A 22,617-nucleotide genomic window follows, 5' to 3' on the forward strand; every position below is an offset into this window, starting at 1 on the left:
GTGTCCATGCCCTGGGGATGTGTGTCCATGCCCTGGGATGTGTCCATGCCCTGGGATGGGTCCATGCTCTGTGTGTCCGTGCCTTGGGGATGTGTGTCCATGTCCCGGGATGTGTGTCCATGCTCTGTGTGTCCGTGCCTTGGGGATGTGTGTCCATGCCCTGGGATGTGTGTCCATGCTCACCCGAGGGTGGCGGTGAGCACACACAGTGTCCCACACACACAGTGTCCAGCTCCCACAGTGTCCAGCTCCCACAGTGTCCCTGCCCAGCACATCCCAGCCAGGGCTCCAAGTGGAGCTGGTTCACCAGGTGGTTCCTCTCAGCTCTGTGGAACCCTGGCCGCCTCACCTGTGTTACTGCAGCCCCACAGGGTGGACAGAGCCATCCCCACGCTGCAGCACCACCTGGGCTCTGCCAGCATGGCCTTCATGAGGGTATTCCCCATCCTCATCCTCCCCAGGGTCTGGCTCTGTGCTGACCCCGGCTTTGGGGCTGCTCCAGCCGGGTGGATTCAACCTGGAACACAGGAGGCAAATCCTGCACAGGCCTGAGGGGTGAGGCAGGGGAAGGAGGGGATGCAGCTGCAGCCCTCTCCCTCCCAGCACAGGACAGGGGCCGGGTGACGGGACCCTGCACGGATGGCACCAGAACCTGGGGCTCGGGCTCTGTGGCTCCAGCTCTCTGCAGCCAGCAGGGTGGGCGCTGTGCATGGCAGGAATGTGCAGCTCTGAGCTGTTGAGCTCTCGCAGCTCCCTCTGGGGGTGCAGGAGGCTCTCTGTCAGCAGCGAGAGAGCTGCGGGCATGGCCAGAGCCACGTGGAATGAGCCACTTGTCCCCAGCAGCAGGAGCCGCAGCATGGGGCTGCCGGGGCTCGGGGTGAGCCCAGCCCCTGCTGGGGGCTGTGTCCCGCCGCTGCAGGGAGCGGTGCCCGGTGCCAGCCCTCGTGCCGGACCGCGTCATGGGGGCACGACACCGTGTGCTGCTGCTGCGGCAGGGCCGTGCCCCGCAGCCCTGTGCCCCCGGGGTGGGACACACCGAGCGAGGGCCGCGCTGAGCCGCTCTGCCCGGCGCTGTGCCCGGCGCTGTGCCCGGCGCTGTGCCCGGCGCTGCCCCGCGGATCCGGCCCGGCAGCATCGGGGCTGGGTGGCAGCTCGGCTGCACTCGGGGGGCATGCAGGGCACTCGGGGCGCTGTGGGCAGCATGCAGGGCACTCGGGGGACATGCAGGGCGCTCAGGGGGCATGCAAAGCACTCGGGGGACATGCAGGGCATTCGGGCGGCTGCGAGCAGCATGCAGGGCACTTGGCGGGCGTGCAAGGCACTCGGGGGGCTGCCAGGAGCATGCAGGGCACTCGGGGGGAGTGCAGAGTACTCGGGGGGCTGCAGGGCACTCAGGGGACATGCAAAGCACTCGGGGGGCATGCAGGGCACTCGGGGGGCGTGCAGAGCACCCTGGGGGCTTGCAGGGCACTCAGGGGGCTGCCAGCAGCATGCAGGGCACTCGGGGGGAGTGCAGGGCACTCGGGGTCTGCCCGCAGCGGTGTGGAGCACTCGGGGGAGTGCCAGCAGTGTGGTGCACTCAGGGGGGATGCCAACAGCGGTGTGGAGCCCCAGCAGCCACATCACCATTTGGCAGCGGTGCCGGTGCCCCGACGGAACACCCTGCATCCAGCCCGGCGCTGCCAGCTCCGGTGCCTTCGTTCTATGACTCACAGGACTTGGCCGGGGCTGCCGCTGCGCTCGGGGCGTCTGCGGCCTCGGCCCCGCGCTCTGACCTCGGCCCCGCCCGCCCTGCCCGGGACACCGAGCCGCGGCCGGGCCGGGGTCCCACCCGTGACCGCCCTGCCCCGGAGCTGCCGGAGCTCGGGGGGTCCCCAGCTCCGCCCAGGGGTCCCCCCGCCGCCCCGGTCCCTGCTCAGCGCGGCCGTTCCGCCCGGGAACGCGGGGGTCCCACGGCGAGAAGCCGCGGCTCAGCCCGGTGCAGCTCCCGGAGGGCTCACCGGGAGCTCACCTGTACGGCTCACCGGCCCCGGTGCCCCGGCGCGTCCCCGCCGTTCAGCACCGCGGACAGCGGCGGAGAACGAGGCTGGAGATGCGGCAGAGCCGGGAGAGGGACCGGGGGACCGGGAAAGCGAGGGCTAGCACGACCCAAGGCTCCTGCTCTCACCGGCCCCGCCGTGCCTCTGTGGTGGGCGTCAGGCAAGAACCGGAGCGGCGGCTCCCGAGACCGGCGAGACCGGGCTCTGCCGCTCCCCCCTCCCTCAGCCCCGTCCCGCCGCCGGGGGCCCGCTCCCCGCCGCTCCGGTGCCCCCCTCTCCCCCGCCCCCGCCGCCCGGTGCGTGCCCGGCGCTGACGTCAGCCCGGGCTCCCGGGCCGATATAACCCCGGGCCGCGCCGCCGGCTCAGCTCCCGCGGGACGGACCGCGCTCGCTGCGCCGCCAGCACCGGCAGGAGCAGGGCACAGCGCACCGGGTACGGGACGGGCTTGGGAACCGGGCAGGGACAGCACCGGGGCCGGGGGCGCACAGGGGACGGAACGGGGCGGAACGGGACGGAACGGGAGAGCAGGACCAGCCGCTCTGGCCGCCGCTGGCGCCGCCGCCGCCGGGGCCGTGGCGAGGGCGGCGGGACGAGCCGCCGCTCTCCATCGACCTCACGTTCCACCTGCTGCGGCACCTGCTGCTGCTCGCCCGCGCCCAGAGCCAGCGCGCCCGCGCCGACTCCAACCGCCGCATCCTCGACGCCGTGGGGCGCTGAACCCCCGGACCCCCCGAGACCCCCAACCCCGGGCACCCCGGGGCTGCACCGGCCTCCAGCCGCCGCCTTGGCCTCTGCGCTGTCGGCACCAACACCGGCACGGGCTGAGCCCGCCTCGGCCCCGGCGCCGCCAGCGGGAGCGGAGCCGCCCCGGCACCGGGACCCGGCCGCACCGGTTTTGTAATAAAACGTGGTGGAAACCCGAGGCGTGAGCGAGTGCGGGGTGGGGGCAGCTGGGGCTGAGCAGGGCCAGGGACTGGGCAAACTGGGAACGTGCTCACCGGGAATGGGGAAGGGGGGAATAGCTCAGTGGGAATGAGGGAGTGGGGTCACCAGGAACAGGGAATGGGCTCACCGGGAATGAAGAAGGGATGGAGATACAACTCACTGGGAATGATGAAATGGGTTTACCAGGACGGGACAGACTCATTGGGAATAGGGAAAGGCACACTGGAAAGGGACTAAGGGCTCAGGAGTAGGAGAGAGGATGAGCTGGGCCAGGGCTGGGTAGGAGCAGCTGGGCCAGCAGCACAAACCCCCCTGCAGTGGGAGCAGGGCTGTGTGTGCTCTGGGTCAGGAGGTGACACACCACCTTCTGCGGGGGGGAGATGCTCACAGCTCCCCAGGTGTGGGAGCAGCAGGAAGCAAATGGGGCAGAGGGATGGGGACCATGGGTCCTCACCACCCCGGAGCCAGGCACAGGGGCTGCACCCTCCTGCCCGCGGGTGGGACATGAGCAGGGAAGCAGTCCCTCCCCAGCATGGTGGGCGAGGCTGGGAGCTGCGGGAGGGACAGACACAGCCCCTTTGTGGGAGGATTTGCCCATACCCACGTGGGAGCTCCAGTAGTGGGGGAAAGCCCTGTGGGACACTTGGGGCTGCAGAGTGGGTCAGGGCTGGAGTGGTGGATTATGTTTGTTGGCCTTCAACTGAGAGGAGAGGGATGAAGCCTTCTGAGGCAGCTGGGGGAGGTTCAGGCTCCTGGAGGGTGGCCCTGGTCCTCACTGGGGTCTCCAGCTTGGCCTTGGAAGGTGCCCCTGCCTGTGGCCGTGGATGGGGCTGGATGTCCCTTCCCACCCAAACCAGCCAGAAATTCCTCGATAACACCCCAACACCTGCTGGAAGGGAGCAGGGCAGGGCTGGAGCAGGAAGTTCTGTTCTGATGCTGTGCCTGGAGGGGCTGCGTGGGGATGTGACAGCAGTGGGGTCAGTGCCCAGGGTGCAGGCAGCACAGGGTTTTGTAGCACCAGCAGGGTGGGCAGCTCTCCCACTTCACAGCAGCTGCCTGCAGTGACCCCGTGGCTCTGGCAGGGGGCTGCTCCAAGGGACAAAGGAGCTGGGGAGCACAGCCTTTGGGAACGAGCTCAAGGCTGGAGATTCCCCCCTCCAGGCCCTGCTCCTGCTGTGGCCACTGGGACTCAAATGGGGAAATTCCCCAGAGCATCAGTACCCTGGAGCTGGAGGGCTGTGCTGGTGAGAAGGATTGCAGTGGGACAATCCCTCCCAGGAGACATTTACACCAGGCTGGACACTGACTTGGACAGCCCCTTCAGCCAGCCCTGAGAGCAGGGCTGGGGCTGGTGGGGCCCTGGGGGCCTCCTGCCCCTCACACAGCCATGGGTGCCTCCCCAGCTGGAGGGACCACAGCCCCTCTGAGCAGCCCATTCCAGCACCCTGTATGATCAGCCTCGCTGCAAAAACACCCCAAACCTCTGGAGGCCACTTTGTGCCTGTAGCTGCTGCTCCTGCTGCTCCACTGGGGAGAGCCTGGCTCCCTCCTCCTTCCCTCCATTAGGCAAGTGCACACCCAGGTACCCCAAACATTCCAGTTCCTCCTCATGCAGCCGGTGCTCCAGTCCTTTGGCATTGCTTTGGCCCTTTCCTGGACCCCAGATGTCACATCCTCCTTGCTCCAGGAAGCCCCAGCCTGGCCTGGAGGCTGCACCCACAGTTCTCCACACTTCATGGAGGGGAGGGCTCCCCCCTGTCCTCATCCTCCCCAGCCACGGGCTGTTCTCCACCTGGATCCACTGGGAAGGGATGTCACTGCTGCCTCCCTGGTCAGTGCCACCACTGAGGGTTCTGTTGTCCCTCAGCAGCCATAGTTGGACACTTGTGATTAGTAATTACATCGAGAACCTTGTAGGCTTGGCTAATCTTCTCTTCTAAAGAAAAGAAAAAAGCATCTCAAGAGCAGGGGCTGGCTGGATGAGGGGCACCAGGAGTGTGGTCAGCAGGACTGAGCAGGACCAGGGGAAAAGGTAATTCTGGCAACAGGTGAGATCACAGCCACTGAGCACCCACTGAGCACCCACTGAGCACCCGCTCAGAACAGACCCCAGCTCAAACAGAGGAAAGAGCTGCACCTGTGGGGTGATCACAGGAGGAGGGAGGTACACCCAGCCAGGAGGAGCTGGAGTCCTAATTAATAACAGAGTCCAGTAATTGGTAACCAGTGAGTGCTGGTTCTTTGCTCAAATGCACGAAAGTGTAAAGCCCTGATGCTCAGGGATCAGGGAGCGGCCCTGGGGAGACCCAGAGCTCCTGGCTCTGCTCCAACTGGAATAAAACCAGGATTCCTTGCCTTGATTTGTGGGTTGTCAGTGCACTGCAGGAAGCCCACAGCTGGTTTTGATGGCCCAGAAGGGAGAGCTGGGGTGCCCTGCCCTGACTGAGCGGCCACTCCAGGAAAAGGGGGTTGGCAGGATGAGCTGGAGCACACCAACCTCGTGATCGGGTACTTTGGGTGACCAGCCCTGACACCAGGACCACCCAATGGCACAACACCTTCTAGAGGTATTTCTGTGAAGGGGTGGCTGGAAATGGCCAAGAAACAGGAGTTTGGTTTGGGCTCTTCGTAAGCTGAAATTGAAAACAAAATTGTTTCTACAATTTGGTGACCTCTTGGATTTTTGATGTTTGCACATGTTTTCACATGCAGAGCTGGTGATGTGAAAACTGGGGTTTGGATGTGTGCCTTGGGATAGTGTAAGAAACACTGGAAATTCCAAACTGAAAGGTTCCTCTGCTTCTGTAGAAATTCCACTTTGCTCTGCTCCAGGACGCATCCTGAAGAGTTAGGGTGACCCTATGACTCAAGATATATTAAAAAGATACTGTAATCAATGGTTGCCTCATTCTGAATTAGATGATAGTGAAAAAAGGGTGGAAAACAACAGGTCTTTAAAATACAATACAATTTTACCATTTATATTACTTTGTAGGAGGCAAAATGAATGGGATGGCATCCCTGATGTAGATCTGGTTTTCACTTTAAGAAATAATTATTAAAGTAAGAAAAAATGTGGTTTAGTAGATTCAAAAGTATCAAAGTGGAATACGTTCTTTGGGAAATGAAGAAAAGAGGATAAGGAGAAAGATGCTTGTCATATGGGACAATATAAAAGGGAGCAAAGCCTGAAGTCCAGCTTGGCAGCTCCTCCCACAGAGGGATGGAAGCTGGAGGTGGGCAGTGGGTCTGGCCATGAAACCAGGGCTTGGACACCTCCCCTGCTTCCAGCAGGATCAGGGAGAAAGGGGAACTGCCAACACCTTCAGGGCAGTGATGGACTGGGAGAGGAGGTGCATGTGCAGGTGCTGGTCACACTTCAGACTTGCTGAACCAGAGGCAGAGAGCGGGGTCATATCACAGAAATCCTGATGGAATTAAATCTGTGTGATTAAAGCCATGGTGCCGATCCATGAACCAAACCAGGAGGACATCCAGCCTCTCCTGGAATATTTGTTTGCCCGTGAGGAAGGGAGGGCAGTTTAGAAAAGGCTTCAGAAGAGGGAAAATAGGATTAGATCAAAAGGTTCACGGCATTCCAAACCTTCACAAATTTCAACCTAAGAATGACCCAAAGTGGGATCTCCATCAGAGTGCTGGTGAGATTTGCTAGAATTAAATTAGAAAATTATTTCATTGGGATTCTAGGAGGAAGTGAAGGAACTGAAATCCCTTGCCAAGCTGTATGGAGGGAAGAGGGAGCAAAGGAGTCTCCACTGGCTTTGGATGGAAGACTGTGAGGTGGTCCCAGAAGGGTGGGCTCAGATCCAGCAAGGGGAGAAGCAGGATGCTGTTTAACAGGATTTTGTTGGGCAGCTGGCACCAGGCACTAGAAAGAAACCCCAGAACAGAGGAGAAGTGGAGAGGGTGGTTATTTCCCAAGTGATGCCTGTGAGGAGAGGGAGCAGGCAGAGGAGAAGGAGAAGAGCCAAGGGAAATTACTGAGCCCATTGCCAGGGCAGGCAATTCCAGGGCTGAGGGTGGGCATTGACACCCTCCCAAAACCAGGAAGGGCATGGGAAAGGAGCGTCCCTGACTCACAGACAGACGGAAGGAAAAATCGGGAGATGCAGAAATTGGGCTGGACTGAAGGGGAGCAGAGGCATCTCCTATTTCCCTGGCCAACCCTCTGATTCCAGTTAAACTGGGGAATGAAACAATGGATTCTCTGGTGGATCATGGAGCAGCTCCTTCTGTGGTTGCTGTGAAGAACCTTTAAGCAAACGCAGGGAGGAGATTCCTCAGGAGCAGGTGATCCCTCAGACTCTTTCACATCCCAGGGAATTCGCAGCTGGGAGCACAGAGTGACCCCATCACCCTGTCTGCATGCCAGAGTGCCCCTTGGCATCGCTGGGGAGGGATTTGCTGTGCCAGCTGTGCAGGTTTTGCTGGCAGAATGGAGATGGGAAATGTGGGCACACTGTGCCATGAAGGCACTGGAAAACAATCCTCTGCTTCCAGAAAACAAAACTGGGAGCTCACTTGGGCCCTGGCAGCTTCCTCCAGCTGAGGAGAGGAAATAAACATTTTTACCCACTCTAAACAAGCCTTTGGCACAGCCCATGCTCATGGAACAGTTTGGGAACAGCCAGGAGGAGCTCCCTCACAGGGGAGCTCAGAAAAATATGGAGCTGGAATTCCAAAGACATGGAAATAAAAAGTTCTTCAGCCAAAGAACATCACAATAATGCTTTGCAAAGCCCCCCAGAAAAAGAGTCCAAATATTGAAAAGGGAAATAGAAGAGCAGATCCAGCAGTGGAAGAAACTCCATTGAGGAAACCAAACTGATTCCACAAACCTGTGTAGATTCACCTCCAACAAATTATACCAAAGGAGAGAAACAATGATGGGAACAGCTTGACTGTACTAAAAATGAAGAAGGGTGGTGGAAAACGCCTGGAAAGCAGCTCTTGGAGATAATGGAAATCCAGCTTAAAAGGCTGCATCAAGAGACACACACAGGAGCAGATGCATCACTGCTTTAAGCAAGTAATATTTTGGATGCAAGATGCAAAGTTTTGCAGGCAATGTAGTTAAAAATTTATCCTTTGCTATGTTAATCATCTAAAACTAAGAAAGAAAATACAGGCAGGAAGCACAAAGCAAGGAATAACCCCTGAGAAACCTTGGCAAATGGATTTTATAGGATCACCCAGCTGTAATTAATGCAATACCAAATTTATTGGTATTCATCAGCCACTTTTCTGGTTGGCTGGTGTTGCCAAACATTTCATGTTCCTGAAGAAAAGGCCTTGGGGGCCCAAGTCTGTCTGTTAGATAGATCAGGCTCGAGCTGCACCAAGGGAAATTTAGTCCGGATAGCAGGAAAAAGGTTTTTCCAGCAAGGTGATAAAGTTCTGGGATGCTCTGCCCGGGGAGGTGCTGCAGTCCCCATCCCTGGGGGTGTTTAACAAAGCCTGGATGTGGCACTGGGGGCCAGGGCTGAGCTGAGCTGTTGGGGCTGGGCTGGACTCGATGGCTTGGAGGTCTCTCCCAACCTGGGGATTGTGGGAATTTGGGAATTCTGGGAATTCTGTGAAATCTGCTACAGAATCCTGAACCCGAAGCAGAAAGATCAGAGGATGTGGACAGTGCAGGATGGGCTTGGGATGCAGAATCCACCCTTGAACAGCTGCAGCCCAGCCAGGAGGATCTGCAGGACACTCTGGAAGGAGCTGGTGGCAAACTCCGCGTGGATGGGAGCAGCTCTGTGCAAGAGGGGACCTGCAAAGCAGGAATGCAGCGCTGGCTCAGGAGGAGGCAGAGCTCTGACCCCAGCGTGGGCTCAGAGAGCAGAGCTGCAGGCACTGGCAGAGCCCTGGGGCTCGCACAGGAAATCCCAGAAATGTTTGGGCTGACTCGAGGTGTGCTGTGGGAGTGCTCCGTGCCCTGGAGCCGTTTGGAGGGAGAGAGAGGGCTGTGAGCCCCGAGGGGAGCCCCCAGGAAACAGGGACAAGTGTCCCAGATTGCCAGGAATGTGTGTATTCTATTTTCCATCTGTTACAGGTGGGGCAGTTATCCTCTGCTCATTGGGCAGTTTCTTTATCTCTCCCACAGGACTGCATTTTCATTTTATTTTTATATTTTCCTAATAAAGAACTGTTATTCCTGCTCCCATATCTTTGCCTGAGAGCCCCTTAATTTCACAATTACAATAACTCAGAGAGAGGGTTTACATTTTCCATTTCAGGGAGGCTCCTGCCTTCCTTAGCAGACACCTGGCTTTTCACACCAAGACAACAATGCAGAGAAGGTTAGAGGGTGTGCAGCCACCTCAGAAAGTGTCAATGATGCAATGCAAGCTCATCCACCCAGAGAAACTCAGTGAATATTGGAAATGGCCTGGCTGACAGAGAGAGAAAGTGGCAAATTCAGATCCTGAAAACAGCCCTGAAGGATGGTGGATTGCATCCAGCAAACAGGGGATAATTCCCCAACACCTTATGAGGAAAATGGGAGAGGAGCCACACAGGGGAGCTCACTGGGAAATGAAGTCTCTGGCACAAGCATTGAAGTGTTGAGACTAAAAATAATTTTTCAAGTTTTGAGCATAAAAATAACAGGTATCATAAAAGCATCATTAAAAAGGGCTTTTAAACCTGTTTGAAGAGCAATACACATAAAATCAGATGGGCCACACCCAGGACTTTAGGATAGACAGCTGTCTGTGACTGAGTCTTGTGCTTCCTTATTAACTTATATTAATGATTAATATTGCCCTGGCCAACATCTCAATTTTGAGAGCAAGGATTGTGTGTCAGAGCAAAGAATGATGAGAGAAGTACCTTATGACCCCACCACATGTTTTAAATACTCTCAAAGAGAAAAGATTCAGCAGAAGATCTGGAGCCACACCAAAACATGTCTCCAGAAATCGTTAACATTCATGTTTGTACTCAGGAAATGTGGTGAATATGTATTAGTTTCAGGTAACCTGGTCTGCTAGGTTATAACCTGGGCATGCTGATTTGAGGAGAATTCCCCATACACCCAGCACTCCTAGTAAAGCAATGTGATTTCCCAGCCTAGCAAATTGGTTGGAGAGTTTACTTCCCAATTTTCCGTGACACCGGGGCTCTCCCCTGCTGCACCAACCAGAGCAGAGAAGGGACTGGGGTTTCTTAAAAGAAACAATTCCCAGGGTGGGTGTCCCAGAAGGAATTTCTGCAGATGATGAACCCTAATTTACAGCAGAAATGGTGCAGGAAGTGTCCAGATTTTGACAGTCTGTTTGGAACCTACATCCTCATGGATCCCACAGCCCAGGGGAAGGCAGGAGGGCGAACCAAAGAGACAAATACCCAAAATATTACAACAAAGAGGCAAATACCCAAGTTACAACAAAGAGGAAAATACCCAAAATATTACAACAAAGAGGCAAATACCCAAATTACAGCAAAAGGCCGGAGTGGAGCACTGGTTTTGGTGTTGCAGGAGCGTGTCAGTGCCCGGGCCAGAGCAGGAATGAGCATCTGGAACCACCACCCTGGAAGGAAAACCTCACACCCACTCGAGATCAGGCGTGACCTTTGGCAGAGCCAAATAAATATTCCAGGTCCCTCTCCCTGCCTTCATCCCCACCCCAGAGTCTGAGTCAGCCCCTGCACAGTCCTGTCAATGTGGGAGGTGTTTGAGCATGAAAGGACGAGGCTCCACCAGAGAGGTGGGAAGGTGCTTTCCTGTCCCTGTAAAACATGAAATAAAACCACGCAGACACTGGAATGTCCAAGGTAAAAAGAAGAAGGTTTAATTTCTGACTCCAACATTTATAGATTTCCAAAAGTGACCTGGATTGGAGGGTGAAAGTGCCACCTCTCCAATGACACCAGACAAACCAACAGTCCATCAGATTTCTCCCCCTCCAGAAAGGAATTTAAAACAATTATGTATTATTTACAATTATTTATAAATCATTAATTTTATAATATAATATTATAATTATAATAATTAAAATTATAATAAATACTTATATTATATATTATACTATATATTATATTTTACATGCATTTTATTATATAAAATATATTGTCTACTATAGATATATTATATATTATATATTATATATTATATATTATATATTTTATTATAATTGTTGTTATTATATTTAAATATTATAATTTATAATTATTTATAATTAATTATTTACATAAAGTGCATGAGAAAGTTCCTTACAAGAATGCAAACATCAGAAGGCTTAGAAGAACTTAAAAGAACAAAGGAACACTTTCCCAAGGGCGCTCAGGGTGTGCACTGCAGGGAAAAATGACAGGAACCAACTCCTGGATCCGTGGCACATGAGAAAACCGCCCCTGAGTCTGGACAGGACACATGGAATTCTCACCAAACTGGAGACCTGAAATTCCAACTGCACACAGAAGTGTGTTCTTTAATTTTTTAATCTGTTTATGTAAAATAATTTTGCAAGTGAAGTACTTTTATAATATCTTGTTACTTTATGGCAATCCATTATATAATACATTGTTATTCTATGATGATCCACTATAGAATATATTGTTATTTTATGGTGATCCACTGTAGAATATGTTGTTACTTTATGGTGACCCATTATATAACATGTTGTTACTTTAAATCTTGTCCAATCAATCAGGAAAATTCCAACTCCCGCAGTAAAACTGACGGATTTCCCGGTGTCACAATCAGCTGACGACCCTTTGGATTGGGAAATTTTAATCTTAGATTTAAGTCTGACATTGCTCCTCGAGTCCCAAAAGCCTGTGAGGATTTTCCATGGGTTTAACCCAAGCCAGGAGCAGGTAATTGGCTTTACTCCTGTGATGGACTGACCACGGCTGGACGCCAGTGCCCACCAGAGCTGCTCCATCACTGCCCCTCACTTGGACAGGGAAGAGAAAATATGAGAAAAGCTCATGGCTCAGGGTAAGGACCCGTTACTGTCGTGGGCAAAGCAGACTTTATTCAGGAAAATTAGTTTGATTTATTACCAATCAAATCAGAGTCGGGCAACAAGAAGTAAAATAAAGTCTAAAAACACTGGGTTTTTCGTGGGTTTTCTGTTGTTGGGATGACCCGAGAGTCCTTTTTTCCCAGCCCACTGGCTGAAGAAAGAGTTGGGATTCTTTGGCTCTGGTTCACAAGGTTGTTTTATTATCTATTATCCGAAATATTTTCTCTCAGACCTGCAGAGATCTGATCTGCAGGTCTGTCAAGGGCACACTGCCTGCCCCTGGGCTGGTGTCTACATTTTATACTATGAGTTAGGTATAATTATTTATCATTATTTTCCAATACCTACCTCCTATGTTAGACTGTCTACTTCTACTCTAGACCAATCCAAATGTGCCACCTTCACACAGAAGATGGAGGTCAGGAAGAAGAAGGAAGAAGAATAGGACAGTGCCCAAGTCCCTCCATCTTGCCTCTGAGACCCCCTATAATAAAATCCCCAAAATGAATTTTTCACACGGTGATTAATTAATTATTATTCTACTTAAACCTTTGTGACTTGTGATTCTTCATACAAGGCTGGTAATTTGCTCCATGGTTTAGGATCGAAATCCCAAGTGTCTCTGGCTTCCTGCCAGGACTCCCCAGCCCCTGCCAGGGGCACGAGTCACCCAGGGCACACAGAGGGGTGTCCTGGTTCTGACAGGTTTTGGTTCCCCTCACCCCTCTGTCCATCCCGGGCTTGGCTTTGCTCCCTTGCTCTCCCCCTCCTCGCTCCCAGGGGTGCAGAGAGGCAGGAGGGAGGTTACACCCCGGTCACCTCGTGGTTTCTGCTGCTGCTCCTTCTGAGGGAGAGGAGTCCCTGCCCTGCTCGGGTCTGGGAGGAAGGCAGCCCCTGCAGACGGCTCCTTCCCTCGGGCTGTGCCCCCCACACGCTGTGTGTCCCCCCAGGGGCTGCTCCAGCCTCAGCCCCCCACAGGCTCGCAGGTCCTGCCAGGACCCAGCTCCTGCAGGGGCTCCTCTCCGAGACCCCCTATAATAAAATCCCCAAAATGAATTTTTCACACGGTGATTAATTAATTATTATTCTACTTAAACCTTTGTGACTTGTGATTCTTCATACAAGGCTGGTAATTTGCTCCATGGTTTAGGATCGAAATCCCAAGTGTCTCTGGCTTCCTGCCAGGACTCCCCAGCCCCTGCCAGGGGCACGAGTCACCCAGGGCACACAGAGGGGTGTCCTGGTTCTGACAGGTTTTGGTTCCCCTCACCCCTCTGTCCATCCCGGGCTTGGCTTTGCTCCCTTGCTCTCCCGCTCCTCGCTCCCAGGGGGAGTTACACGCCGGTCACCTCCTGGTTTGTGCTGCTCCTTCTGAGGGAGAGGAGTCCCTGCCCTGCTCGGGTCTGGGAGGAAGGCAGCCCCTGCAGACAGCTCCTTCCCTCGGGCTGTGCCCCCCACACGCTGTGTGTCCCCCCAGGGGCTGCTCCAGCCTCAGCCCCCCACAGGCTCGCAGGTCCTGCCAGGACCCTGCTCCTGCAGGGGCTCCTCTCCCCCTGTGTCCTGCCAGGACCCTGCTCCTGCAGGGGCTCCTGTCCCCGTGGATCCTGCCAGGACCCTGCTCCTGCAGGGGCTCCTCTCTCCCTGTGTCCTGCCAGGACCCCGCTCCTGCAGGGGCTCATGTCCCCTGTGTCCTGCCAGGACCCAGCTCCTGCAGGGGCTCCTCTCCCCCTGTGTCCTGCCAGGACCCTGCTCCTGCAGGGTCTTCCAGAGGGTCCCAGGCTCCTCTGGGCACCCCCTGCCCTGCCGCGGGCTCCCCCAGGGGGGTCTCTGCTGCCATGGGGGCTCCACAGGTGCAGGGGGGTCTCTGCTGCATGGGGGTGCCCCAGGGTACCCCTGCTCTCTGTGTCCTCCCCAGGCCGGGGGGAATCCCTGCTCCAGCTCTTGGATCAGCTCCTCCCATTGCTCCTGCCCTGGCCTGGGGGGCTCCAGGGCTGCTGCTCTCTCACACCATCATTCCTCTCTGCTGCAATTCCCTCCACACCAGAACTCTTTTTTCCTCCCTACATCCATTATCCCTGAGGCGCTGCTGCCACCACTGAAGGGCTCTGCCCTGGCCAGCAGCAGGTCCCTGCTGGCTTTGGCTCTCCTGGACACGGGGAAAGCTTCTCTCAGCTTCTCACAGGGGTTGCCCCTGTCATCTCCCCATGACCAAAACCTTGCCACACAAACCCGATACAAACCCAATAAAATGGACAAAATTCCACGAATGGGACACGTAGCTGGGAAGTGACCACAGCAGGTGGACAACCCACCTGTGTTTGTGAGGGAAAGTGAAAAGGCATTCCTTAGGAATGTTAACGTGTTCCTGATGGAGAAAAGGCCTTTGGAAACATGGCTATGGAGAAGGATAAAGAGAAATAATGATGCTTCTTGGAGACACCCTTGAACAGCACCTGGAACAGGCTGCGTGTGGGAATGTGCTGGAATGTGTTGGAATCCATGCTCAGTGCACAGAGATTTCATTCTGAAACCTCAGTTCAGAGTACACTTTACTGGATGAGCAGAGGCATCAGCAAATCCCAGGGGGCTGCCCAGGGCTGGTTTGGGGGTGCTGAGCACCTGGGCACAAAGCACAAGGAAGAAAATTGCCCCAAACAGAGGAGAACCAGGCTGGGGCTCTCCTGAGGCACCTCGGACCCTGGGGAGGCACCCATGGCACCCAGCTGAGGGGCTGCTGAGTGCTGGGGGTCCCTCTCAGTCACCCCTGCAGGGTGACACGACAAGGGAACATCCCTGAGCAGGGAGGGAGGCAAATGCTGCATGCAGGAATGCCAGGTGCAGGCACGGAGCAGCCGCAGCCCCTGGTGCTCCCCGGAGACCGCCCGAGCCCAGGCACGGCTCTGGTGTGCGAAGGAGCAGCTGGGCCGGGCTGGGCTGGCTCTGCTGGCAGCCACATCCCTCTGCTTGGGTGACAGCCCGGGGACACAGAGAGGGGACCTGGCCCCTTTGCTAGCCCGGGGACATAGAGAGCTGGCCCCTCTGCTTGGGGTGACAGCCCGGGGACACAGAGAGCAGGGCTGTCCCCTCTGCCACCCGTCCTTGGGGACACAGAGAACTGAGCTGTTCCCCTGCCACCCCACCTCCAGGACCCCGCTCCCAGCCCCTGGCTGCGGTCTGGGGGTCCACAGGGCTCAGCCCGTGCCGTCCCCTGGCCGGGCTCGGCGTGGCTGCGGGACCCCGGCCCGCGGACCCCTGGCCTCGTGCATCATCAGCCGCGCCGCCTTGGCGACCGGCCCGGCGGTGACGCAGCCCGGGCTCCCGGGGGACCGGCGAGGCAGCGCCGCGGGGCCGCGTGTGTACCCAGCCAGCTCATCCCGCCTGTCTGCCCCGAGCTCCCACTCCAGGACCCCGTTCCCAGCCCCTGGCCGCGGTCTGGGGGTCCGCAGGGCTCAGCCCGTGCCGTCCCCTGGCCGGGCTCGGCGTGGCTGCGGGACCCCGGCCCGCGGACCCCTGGCCTCGTGCATCATCAGCCGCGCCGCCTTGGCGACCGGCCCGGCGGTGACGCAGCCCGGGCTCCCGGGGGACCGGCGAGGCAGCGCCGCGGGGCCGCGTGTGTACCCAGCCAGCTCATCCCGCCTGTCTGCCCCGAGCTCCCGGGGGACCCAACTCCGGACGGGGCTGGCAGGAGCGGCACCGGAGGGGCTCTGCCCCCGAGGGGCTGCGGGTAGGGGCACAATCCACTCACAGGGCCCGGGGCTCACAGCCCGCCTTGCTCTGGGCTCCCGGGTCTCAGCCCCCTGCCTGAGGTCCTGGGGGCACTGCTGGGGTGATGGGGCAGGGGCTGCGCTGGGCTAGACCCTGTGGGGCCGGGGCAGAGCAGCTCTGGGGCAGCCCTCGCTGCCAGCCCACCCACACAGCACACGGGAGAGCGTGTCCTCACACACTTCTTTTAATGTCGGAGAGGGAGAACGTGTCCTCACACACTTTTAGTGCTGGAGAGGGGCAGCGCCCATCGGGGGAATTCCTGCAGCAGGGATGGAGCTCGCCTAGGAGTGCCGGGGATGGCCACAGCCAGGGCAGGGTGACAGGGACAGGCAGAGCTGAGGGCATCCAGCCTTACCCCACGGCTTCACTTCAGTGCTGACCTGTGGGGAAAAGCAGCCTCAGCCCTGTGACCCCCAGAGCCCCTTCCCACTCGCTGCAGCAGGGAGACAGGGATGGCCTGGGGCAGCCTGAGGTGTGACCTGCCCCTTCACACCCTCATCCCCACCCCCAGGAGGTCTGCTCTGCCCCACGGCACCCCATGGCCGTGCCCATCTCACTCCCCTGAGGGTCTCACCATGGGGAGAGCTCGCTGGCTTCTGCCTCGGCCCCACATCTGCAGAGGGAGAGAGGAAAAAGATCGAGGCAGGGATGCCCGGCACCCTGGAGGACCCGTGCTGCCACACGGGGACCATGGCACAGCCAAGGGCTGGCCCTGGACACGGCCCTGGGCAGTCATGGCAGGCTCTCACCTTCAGCAGCTTCGGGCACCTCCAGGCTGTCCAGCCGGTCCTCGTCCGCTGCGGCCTCGCTGCCTTCCCCAGCTCCATCCCCCTCATCCTCGCCCAGTGGCTCTGTGGGCAGGGACAGCTCAAGCGGGACCCACCCTCCCTCCCTCCCTCTCCATTATGGGACACGCCAGGAGGGAGGTGACAAGCAGGACACTGCAGGGTGGAAGTTCCCAGGAGCAGAGTGACCGGCCCGGTGTGGGAACCAGGGAGAGCCTGGGGCAGGACTGACCCTCCAGGGCCCCCGGGTGGGGCTACAGCTGGGGGGCACACCCCCAGTCCTGTGTGGGATCCCCGCACAGAGCATGTGGTGAGGCGGGCTCGGGGCACCCCAGGCAGTCCCAGTGCCCCCTCGGGACACAGCAATTTCCCCCGGGCAGGCACCTGTCTGGAACTCAATAGTCCTCAGCATCTCAGCCACGTAGTCCACGTTGATGGAGAAGTGGTCCATGTTCTCGTAGCCGGGCTCAGGGCGGCTGCTCATGGATGCCTTGGACATGTCTGTGATCCTGCAGGGCAGAGACTCCCCGGGAGCTGCAGGGTCCAGCCCCAGAGGGCACCAACCAAAGGCCTTTACCCCCCATATCCCCACTCACTTTTTCAGGAGTTCCTTGGAGTGCTGTGAAGGAAAGCGAGGGGGGATCAGTGTGTCCTAGACATCACCCCCACCACAGGTCCACCCCCGCACATCCCAGGGGCATCCACAGATCCTTTTGGGTGAGCACAGCCCCCTGTTTAGCCCTGTGAGCAGCCCCACACCCCTCAGGGAACCAATACCCCACCAAGACTGACTGATCAGTCCCAGCCCCCCCGTCCCCTGGCAGCACCTGCAGGTACAGGGCCATCTGGGGCTCCTCCATGGCCTGGATGGCGGACTCCACCAGTTTGGAGGAGGCCTCCAGGTGGTCTCCGTACTGGCGGATGAGCCCGCGGACGCGCTGCAGCTTGGCCTCCTGCTCGGCCGCGATGCTCTGCAGCAGCTCCTTCTTGCGCTCCTCCAGGATGCCGTAGAGCGCGTCGAACCGCAGCCCCAGGTGCTGCTTCTGCCGCCGCCCGTTCTCCTGCGGGACAGCCAGGGCTGCTCCGTGTGCCCCGGCACGGCCCCAGCGCTGGGCACTCCCTGCCCCACCGCTCCCTCCGCTGGAGCCCCGGTGCCAACCTCGATGGTGTGGCAGATCTCCTCCATCTGCGTGATGATGGCCTGGATGCGGTCGTTCCCCGCCACCAGCATGGCGATGCCATCGCTGAGCTCGCTCTGGGAGCAGAGGACCTGGGCGTGAGGGTGGCTGTGTGGGGACCCTCGGCCCCCCGAGACCCCGGGGGCCCCCCACCTTCTGGCGCTGGTAGACGGCCGGCAGCGGGGCCACCTCGCAGTCCTTGTGCGCCCCGAACACCTTGCACAGGGAGCAGGTGGGCGCCTCGCAGCGCAGGCAGTAGATGTTGATCCGCTCGTCCTCGTGCTCCTCGCACATGAGGTGCTGCTCAGCCTTGGCATGAAGGGGTCTGCACGGGGGTTGGGGGTGTCAGGGAGATACCCCGGCCCCCAGAGACACCCCGGCTTCAGAGACACCCCAGCTTCAGAGACAGCCCCAGCCCCGGGACCTGCCAGCCCCAGGGACACCTCTGGCCCCCAGGGACCCTTCAGCCCAGGGACACTGCTGGCACCAGAACCACCTCTGTCCCTGGAGACAGCTGCAGCCCCAGGGATATTCCCTGGCCCCGTATGAGCCCCGTGACTCCCCAGTTCCTGTTGGGATCCCACCCCAGCCCTCTCGGTGGGCTCTCTGTCACCCGCAGGTCTCTCCCCCCCACCCCGCCCCGGGGTCCCCGCGCCTCCGGACCGGGCCGACTCCTGCTTGTAGATGTCGATGATGTTCTCCACGAGCAGGTTCCGCTGCAGTCCGTACACCCCGTGCCGGTCCAGCACCACCTCGTGCCGGCAGGACGGGCACCGGAACCGCCCGCCCGACGGCACCGCGCTGGAGCCCCGCGACTGCCACAGCGGGTTGGAGGCCTGGCGGGGCGGGATGCGAGGGGTCACCGACACGGCACCCCCGGAACCCTGGCACCCCGTATCCCCGGCACCCCGGGAACACCGGCACCCCTGGCACCTCCCGCCCCAGTGGATCTGCGCCCCACAGCCCCCCGGCACGGACCCCGGCACGGCCATGGGCACGGAGACAGAGATGGAGACCGGCAAGAGCACGGCCACGGGTGTGGACACAAACCAGGACTCGTACCCTGCTTCCCGTTCACCGTCCCCGCCAGCCGGGAGCGGCACCGAGCGCACCCACCGGAGCTCCTGGCGGCTGCTCCCGGAGCCGGGATTCCCGGTGCCAGTGCCAGACCAGGCCCCCCTGTGAAGACGATCCCGGTGCTCCTGGTGCCGCCCGCCCCTCCGCCTCGCTAGCCGGGGATCCCGGGATAACGGGGCCACCACCCGCCGCACCGGGGTCCCGGGGACCGAGGCGCCGGTGCCTCCCCCGCCCCACCGGCGGCTCCCACCTGGAAGACGTCGTTGGCGCACTTGCGGCAGAGGTTGTGCTGGCAGGGCAGGATGACCACGGGCTTGGAGAACATCTCCAGGCAGATGGGGCAGATGAGCTGCTTCTCCAGGCTCTCCATGCTCCGCGCCTCCGCCAGGAGCGGCTTCAGCCCTACCGCGAAGTTCATGGCCGCGCTCCCGGCCCGGCCCGGCCCGACCCGGCTCTGTCCCGCGGCTCCGCTCCGGCCGCCCGCTGCCCGCTTTGTTTCGGCCCCGGCCCCGGCCCCCGGCGCTAATTTTAGCCGCCCCCGCCCCGCCGGGGCCGCAGCTGTCGGCGGCGTCGGGTGACACTGAGTCACCGCTCCTGCCCACCCCTCGGGACCGGCAGGGCCCGGCACCGGCCGCGCTCCGCACCCGCTGGTGCCCTGCCCGGGAGGAGGAGCGGCCCAGGCTCCGGGGAGCAGGGCTGACTGGAGCAGGGGCTGCAGGGCTGGCAGGCATGCTGAGGAGAATGTGCCCCGCTCTGCAGGCAGCAGGGCTGCGGGAGGCCGGGGTCCCGCAGACCCCACAGTGCCAGCCCCCCCGAAGAGCAGGGCGGGGGGACTCGTGCCAGGACACCCCCATCCCCACTCACCCTGGCACCCTGGCTATATTTAGGGAGTGAGGCAGAGCCCATGCAGCTGCGGGCAGCGGCAGTGACCAGAGATGGGAAGAACGAGCGAGCGGCTCCCCGCGTGCCCCTCGGCCCCAGCCCGGCCAGTGCTGGCCCTCCGCAGGGCCACGGCTCCCCGGAGCAGGGCAGGAGCAGGGCCGGTGCCGGCAGCGGGGAGCAGGGCCCCGGGACAGCAGCAGGAGCAGGAAGAGCAGAGCCTGCAGGAGCCAGCAGCAGGGGACACACAGTGCGACCAGGTGGGTGACAGGAGACTGGTGACATTCCCTCCACTCGACACGACCACGCCACACAGGGTGTGACCTGCCTACTCCACACCCCGGTTAGTGCAGCACCCCGCAGGATCCACGGGCACAGCCCCAGCATGGACAGCACCCAGCAGAGGCACATCCTGCTGCGAGTGCTCCAGCAGCCCTGACACCAGGCACACACACACACACTCCCCTCCCGTCGGCCTTTAATGGTGCCCACAAAAACCCAGACAAACCCAGAGGGCAGAGGGAAGGGGCACACACAGGCGCACCCCAACCCCACAGCAGCGTTTGGCACCCAGCACGCACAGGGAGGGCTGAGGAGGGGCGGGCTCAGCCCAGCCCCGAGGTTACAGTGCTAATGGTCTCGGACTGAGAGCTACAGAGCTCGGCCCGGAGCATCTCTGCTCGTGCCTGCTGCTCGGTGCCCCACCCGGGCACGGGCAAGGCACTCAAGGGGGCCACAGCAGCACGGGCTCCAGGCCACTGCCACCACAGTGCTGGGACACTGGGGCATTGCCCTGGAGCTCGAGCAGGGGCCCAGGAGCCTGTGCATTGATGCTGGCCAAATTAACCTGAGATTCTATCCCTGGCGAGGCTGACGAGCCGGCCCGGGGGGCGGGACCGTGGTCCCAGACAGTGACAGTCCCAAAGGAGGATCCCTGCCCCGGTCCTGGGGGAGGCAGCGGGACGGGGCCGGCCTCAGGCATCGCTCCTGGTGCTGGCTGGCAGCGGCTCCGTGCTGGCCGGCGGCTGCGCTACAACGGGGCCCTGAGCATCTGGAAAGGAAGAGCTGCAGATCAGCGCCTCAGCCCCACCCCGTGGCGCCAGCGAGCAGCAACCTCACAACACTGCCCCGAGGGCTCCCACACCCCCGGCCAGTGCAGAGACCCGTGGGAGTGCCCCGAGCCCAAGGGAGCCTGCAGAGCCACCCAGCCCCACTGACACCAGTATGGCCAGTGCCAGGGAACACAGCTGGCCGGGAGCACAGCTGCTCTGCCCGTGCTCTGTGCCCCAAAGGGCAAAGACCCCAGGGTCTCCAAGCTTCAGGTCAGTTCAGGGGACCTTTGTCCAGTGGGAAGGAGAAAGTGTACCCACGGCCCATGCAGTGGCTCCCTCTGTCACTGTCACCAGCCCTGGCCCACACAGGAACCACCAAGAGCTATGGCTAAAACCAACCCATGAGCTGAGCCAGAACTCTGTCCCCACACGAGATGGGACATGGGGACACCCCAGAGCCCCCACAAAGCAAACACAGGCGCTCCCAGCTGCCAGGCTCCCGCCTGACTTACCGCTGTCCTCTGCACACATCTGTGCCTCCAGGTCCTTGGGGTCCACGTACTTGTAGGACTCATCCTCCTTGGGTTGGCAGCACGTCCCGCAGCAGAAGAAACAGCAGCAGCAGCAGCAGCAGCAGGTGAGGGCTCCGCAGCACAGCAGCAGTGCCTGTGTCAGGGACAGATGTGCTGTGAGCTCAGCAGAGTCCCTGCCCCAGCACAGCAGTCCCGAGAGCCCACTCAAACACCAGCCTGCCAGCACAGCACACCACCGAGCTCACCCAGCCCCACCACGCCAGACAGCCCTGGGCTCACCTGGAACCACCACTTGGACATGAGGAAGTAGTGCCGGACAGCATCGTCGCCGAACTGCTCGGCCACGTAGAGGCCGAGGGAGCCGTACTGGTCGTACAGGCGGCGCTTGTCCGCGTCGCTGAGCGTGGCGTGGGCGCTGTTGATCTCCTTGAAGCGCTCGGCTGCCGCTGGGTCATCGGGGTTCTTGTCCGGGTGGTACTTGAGAGCCAGCTTCCTGCGGGTGCAGCGGGGGGACCCCCGGCACGGGGTCACAGCCCGGCTTCCCGGGACCCCCAGCACGGGCTCACAGCCTCGCCTCCCGGGACCCCCGGCACGAGGTCACAGACCGGCTTCCCGGGACCCCCGGCACGGGCTCACAGCCCTGCTTCCCGGGACCCCCGGCACGGGGTCACAGCCTCGCTTCCCGGAACATCCCACAGCCCGCACGGAGCTGGAACCCCCGGCACGGGGTCACAGCCTCGCTTCCCGGGACAGCCCACAGCCCGCACGGAGCCGGGACCCCCGGCTTCCCGGAACCTTCCGCTTCCCGGAACCGGCCCTGGCCGCCGGGACGGCACCGGGACCCCCGGCACGGGCTCACAGCCTCGCTTCCCGGGACCCCCGGCACGGGCTCACAGCCTCGCTTCCCGGGACCCCCGGCACGGGGTCACAGCCTTGCTTCCCGGGACATCCCACAGCCCGCACGGAGCCGGGACCCCCGGCTTCCCGGAACCTTCCGCTTCCCGGAACCGGCCCTGGCCGCCGGGACGGCACCGGGACCGTCCGGACGAGGTGCCGGCCGCGCTGGCGGGACGGACCCTCACGCCTGGGCCCCAGGACGACCCGCGGCCCCCCCCGTACCGATAGGCCTTCTTGATCTCCTCGGGGGAGCTGCCCTTCTGCAGCCCCAGCACGCGGTACAGGCTCTCCCCGACCCGGGACAGCTTGCGCTGCGGCCGCGGGGGCTCCGCCATGGCCGCGCCGAGGGTCGCGGGGTCGGACGGGACGCGGCAGCGACCGCCACGGGCCTGCCCCGCCGTCGGTACAGGGTACAGCCCAGCCCGGTACAGGGCACGGCCGGCCCGGAGACACCCGGTACAGGGCACAGCCCGGCCGGT

General features: G+C 60.3%; 3 protein-coding genes across 3 annotated transcripts; 1 reads left to right on the forward strand and 2 right to left on the reverse strand.

Moving 5' to 3' along the window:
• The first annotated feature begins 1,704 nt into the window (after positions 1-1,704).
• Positions 1,705-2,757, forward strand: UCN (urocortin). The gene is made up of 2 exons (XM_039710809.1): positions 1,705-2,013; positions 2,407-2,757. Exons 1-2 carry the CDS (start codon positions 1,705-1,707, stop codon positions 2,755-2,757), a joined length of 660 nt encoding a protein of 219 aa, XP_039566743.1.
• Positions 2,758-15,905: 13,148 nt separating this feature from the next.
• Positions 15,906-19,970, reverse strand: TRIM54 (tripartite motif containing 54). Its single transcript, XM_039710828.1, has 10 exons — positions 19,028-19,970; positions 18,364-18,536; positions 17,854-18,025; positions 17,682-17,777; positions 17,350-17,583; positions 17,119-17,141; positions 16,907-17,031; positions 16,487-16,588; positions 16,312-16,350; positions 15,906-16,117 (listed from the first exon to the last, which is right to left on the reverse strand). The coding sequence occupies exons 1-10, from the start codon at positions 19,193-19,195 to the stop codon at positions 16,107-16,109; spliced, it is 1,143 nt and encodes a 380-aa protein (XP_039566762.1). The 5' UTR covers positions 19,196-19,970; the 3' UTR covers positions 15,906-16,106.
• A 147-nt stretch (positions 19,971-20,117) lies between these two features.
• DNAJC5G (DnaJ heat shock protein family (Hsp40) member C5 gamma) lies at positions 20,118-22,539 on the reverse strand. Its single transcript, XM_039710829.1, has 4 exons — positions 22,361-22,539; positions 21,521-21,734; positions 21,221-21,374; positions 20,118-20,707 (listed from the first exon to the last, which is right to left on the reverse strand). The coding sequence occupies exons 1-4, from the start codon at positions 22,471-22,473 to the stop codon at positions 20,631-20,633; spliced, it is 558 nt and encodes a 185-aa protein (XP_039566763.1). The 5' UTR covers positions 22,474-22,539; the 3' UTR covers positions 20,118-20,630.
• Positions 22,540-22,617: the final 78 nt, after the last annotated feature.

This window comes from Passer montanus, unplaced genomic scaffold (genome assembly GCF_014805655.1).
Source record: "Passer montanus isolate IOZ18808 unplaced genomic scaffold, ASM1480565v1 scaffold232, whole genome shotgun sequence".
NCBI classification, from domain to species: domain Eukaryota; kingdom Metazoa; phylum Chordata; class Aves; order Passeriformes; family Passeridae; genus Passer; species Passer montanus.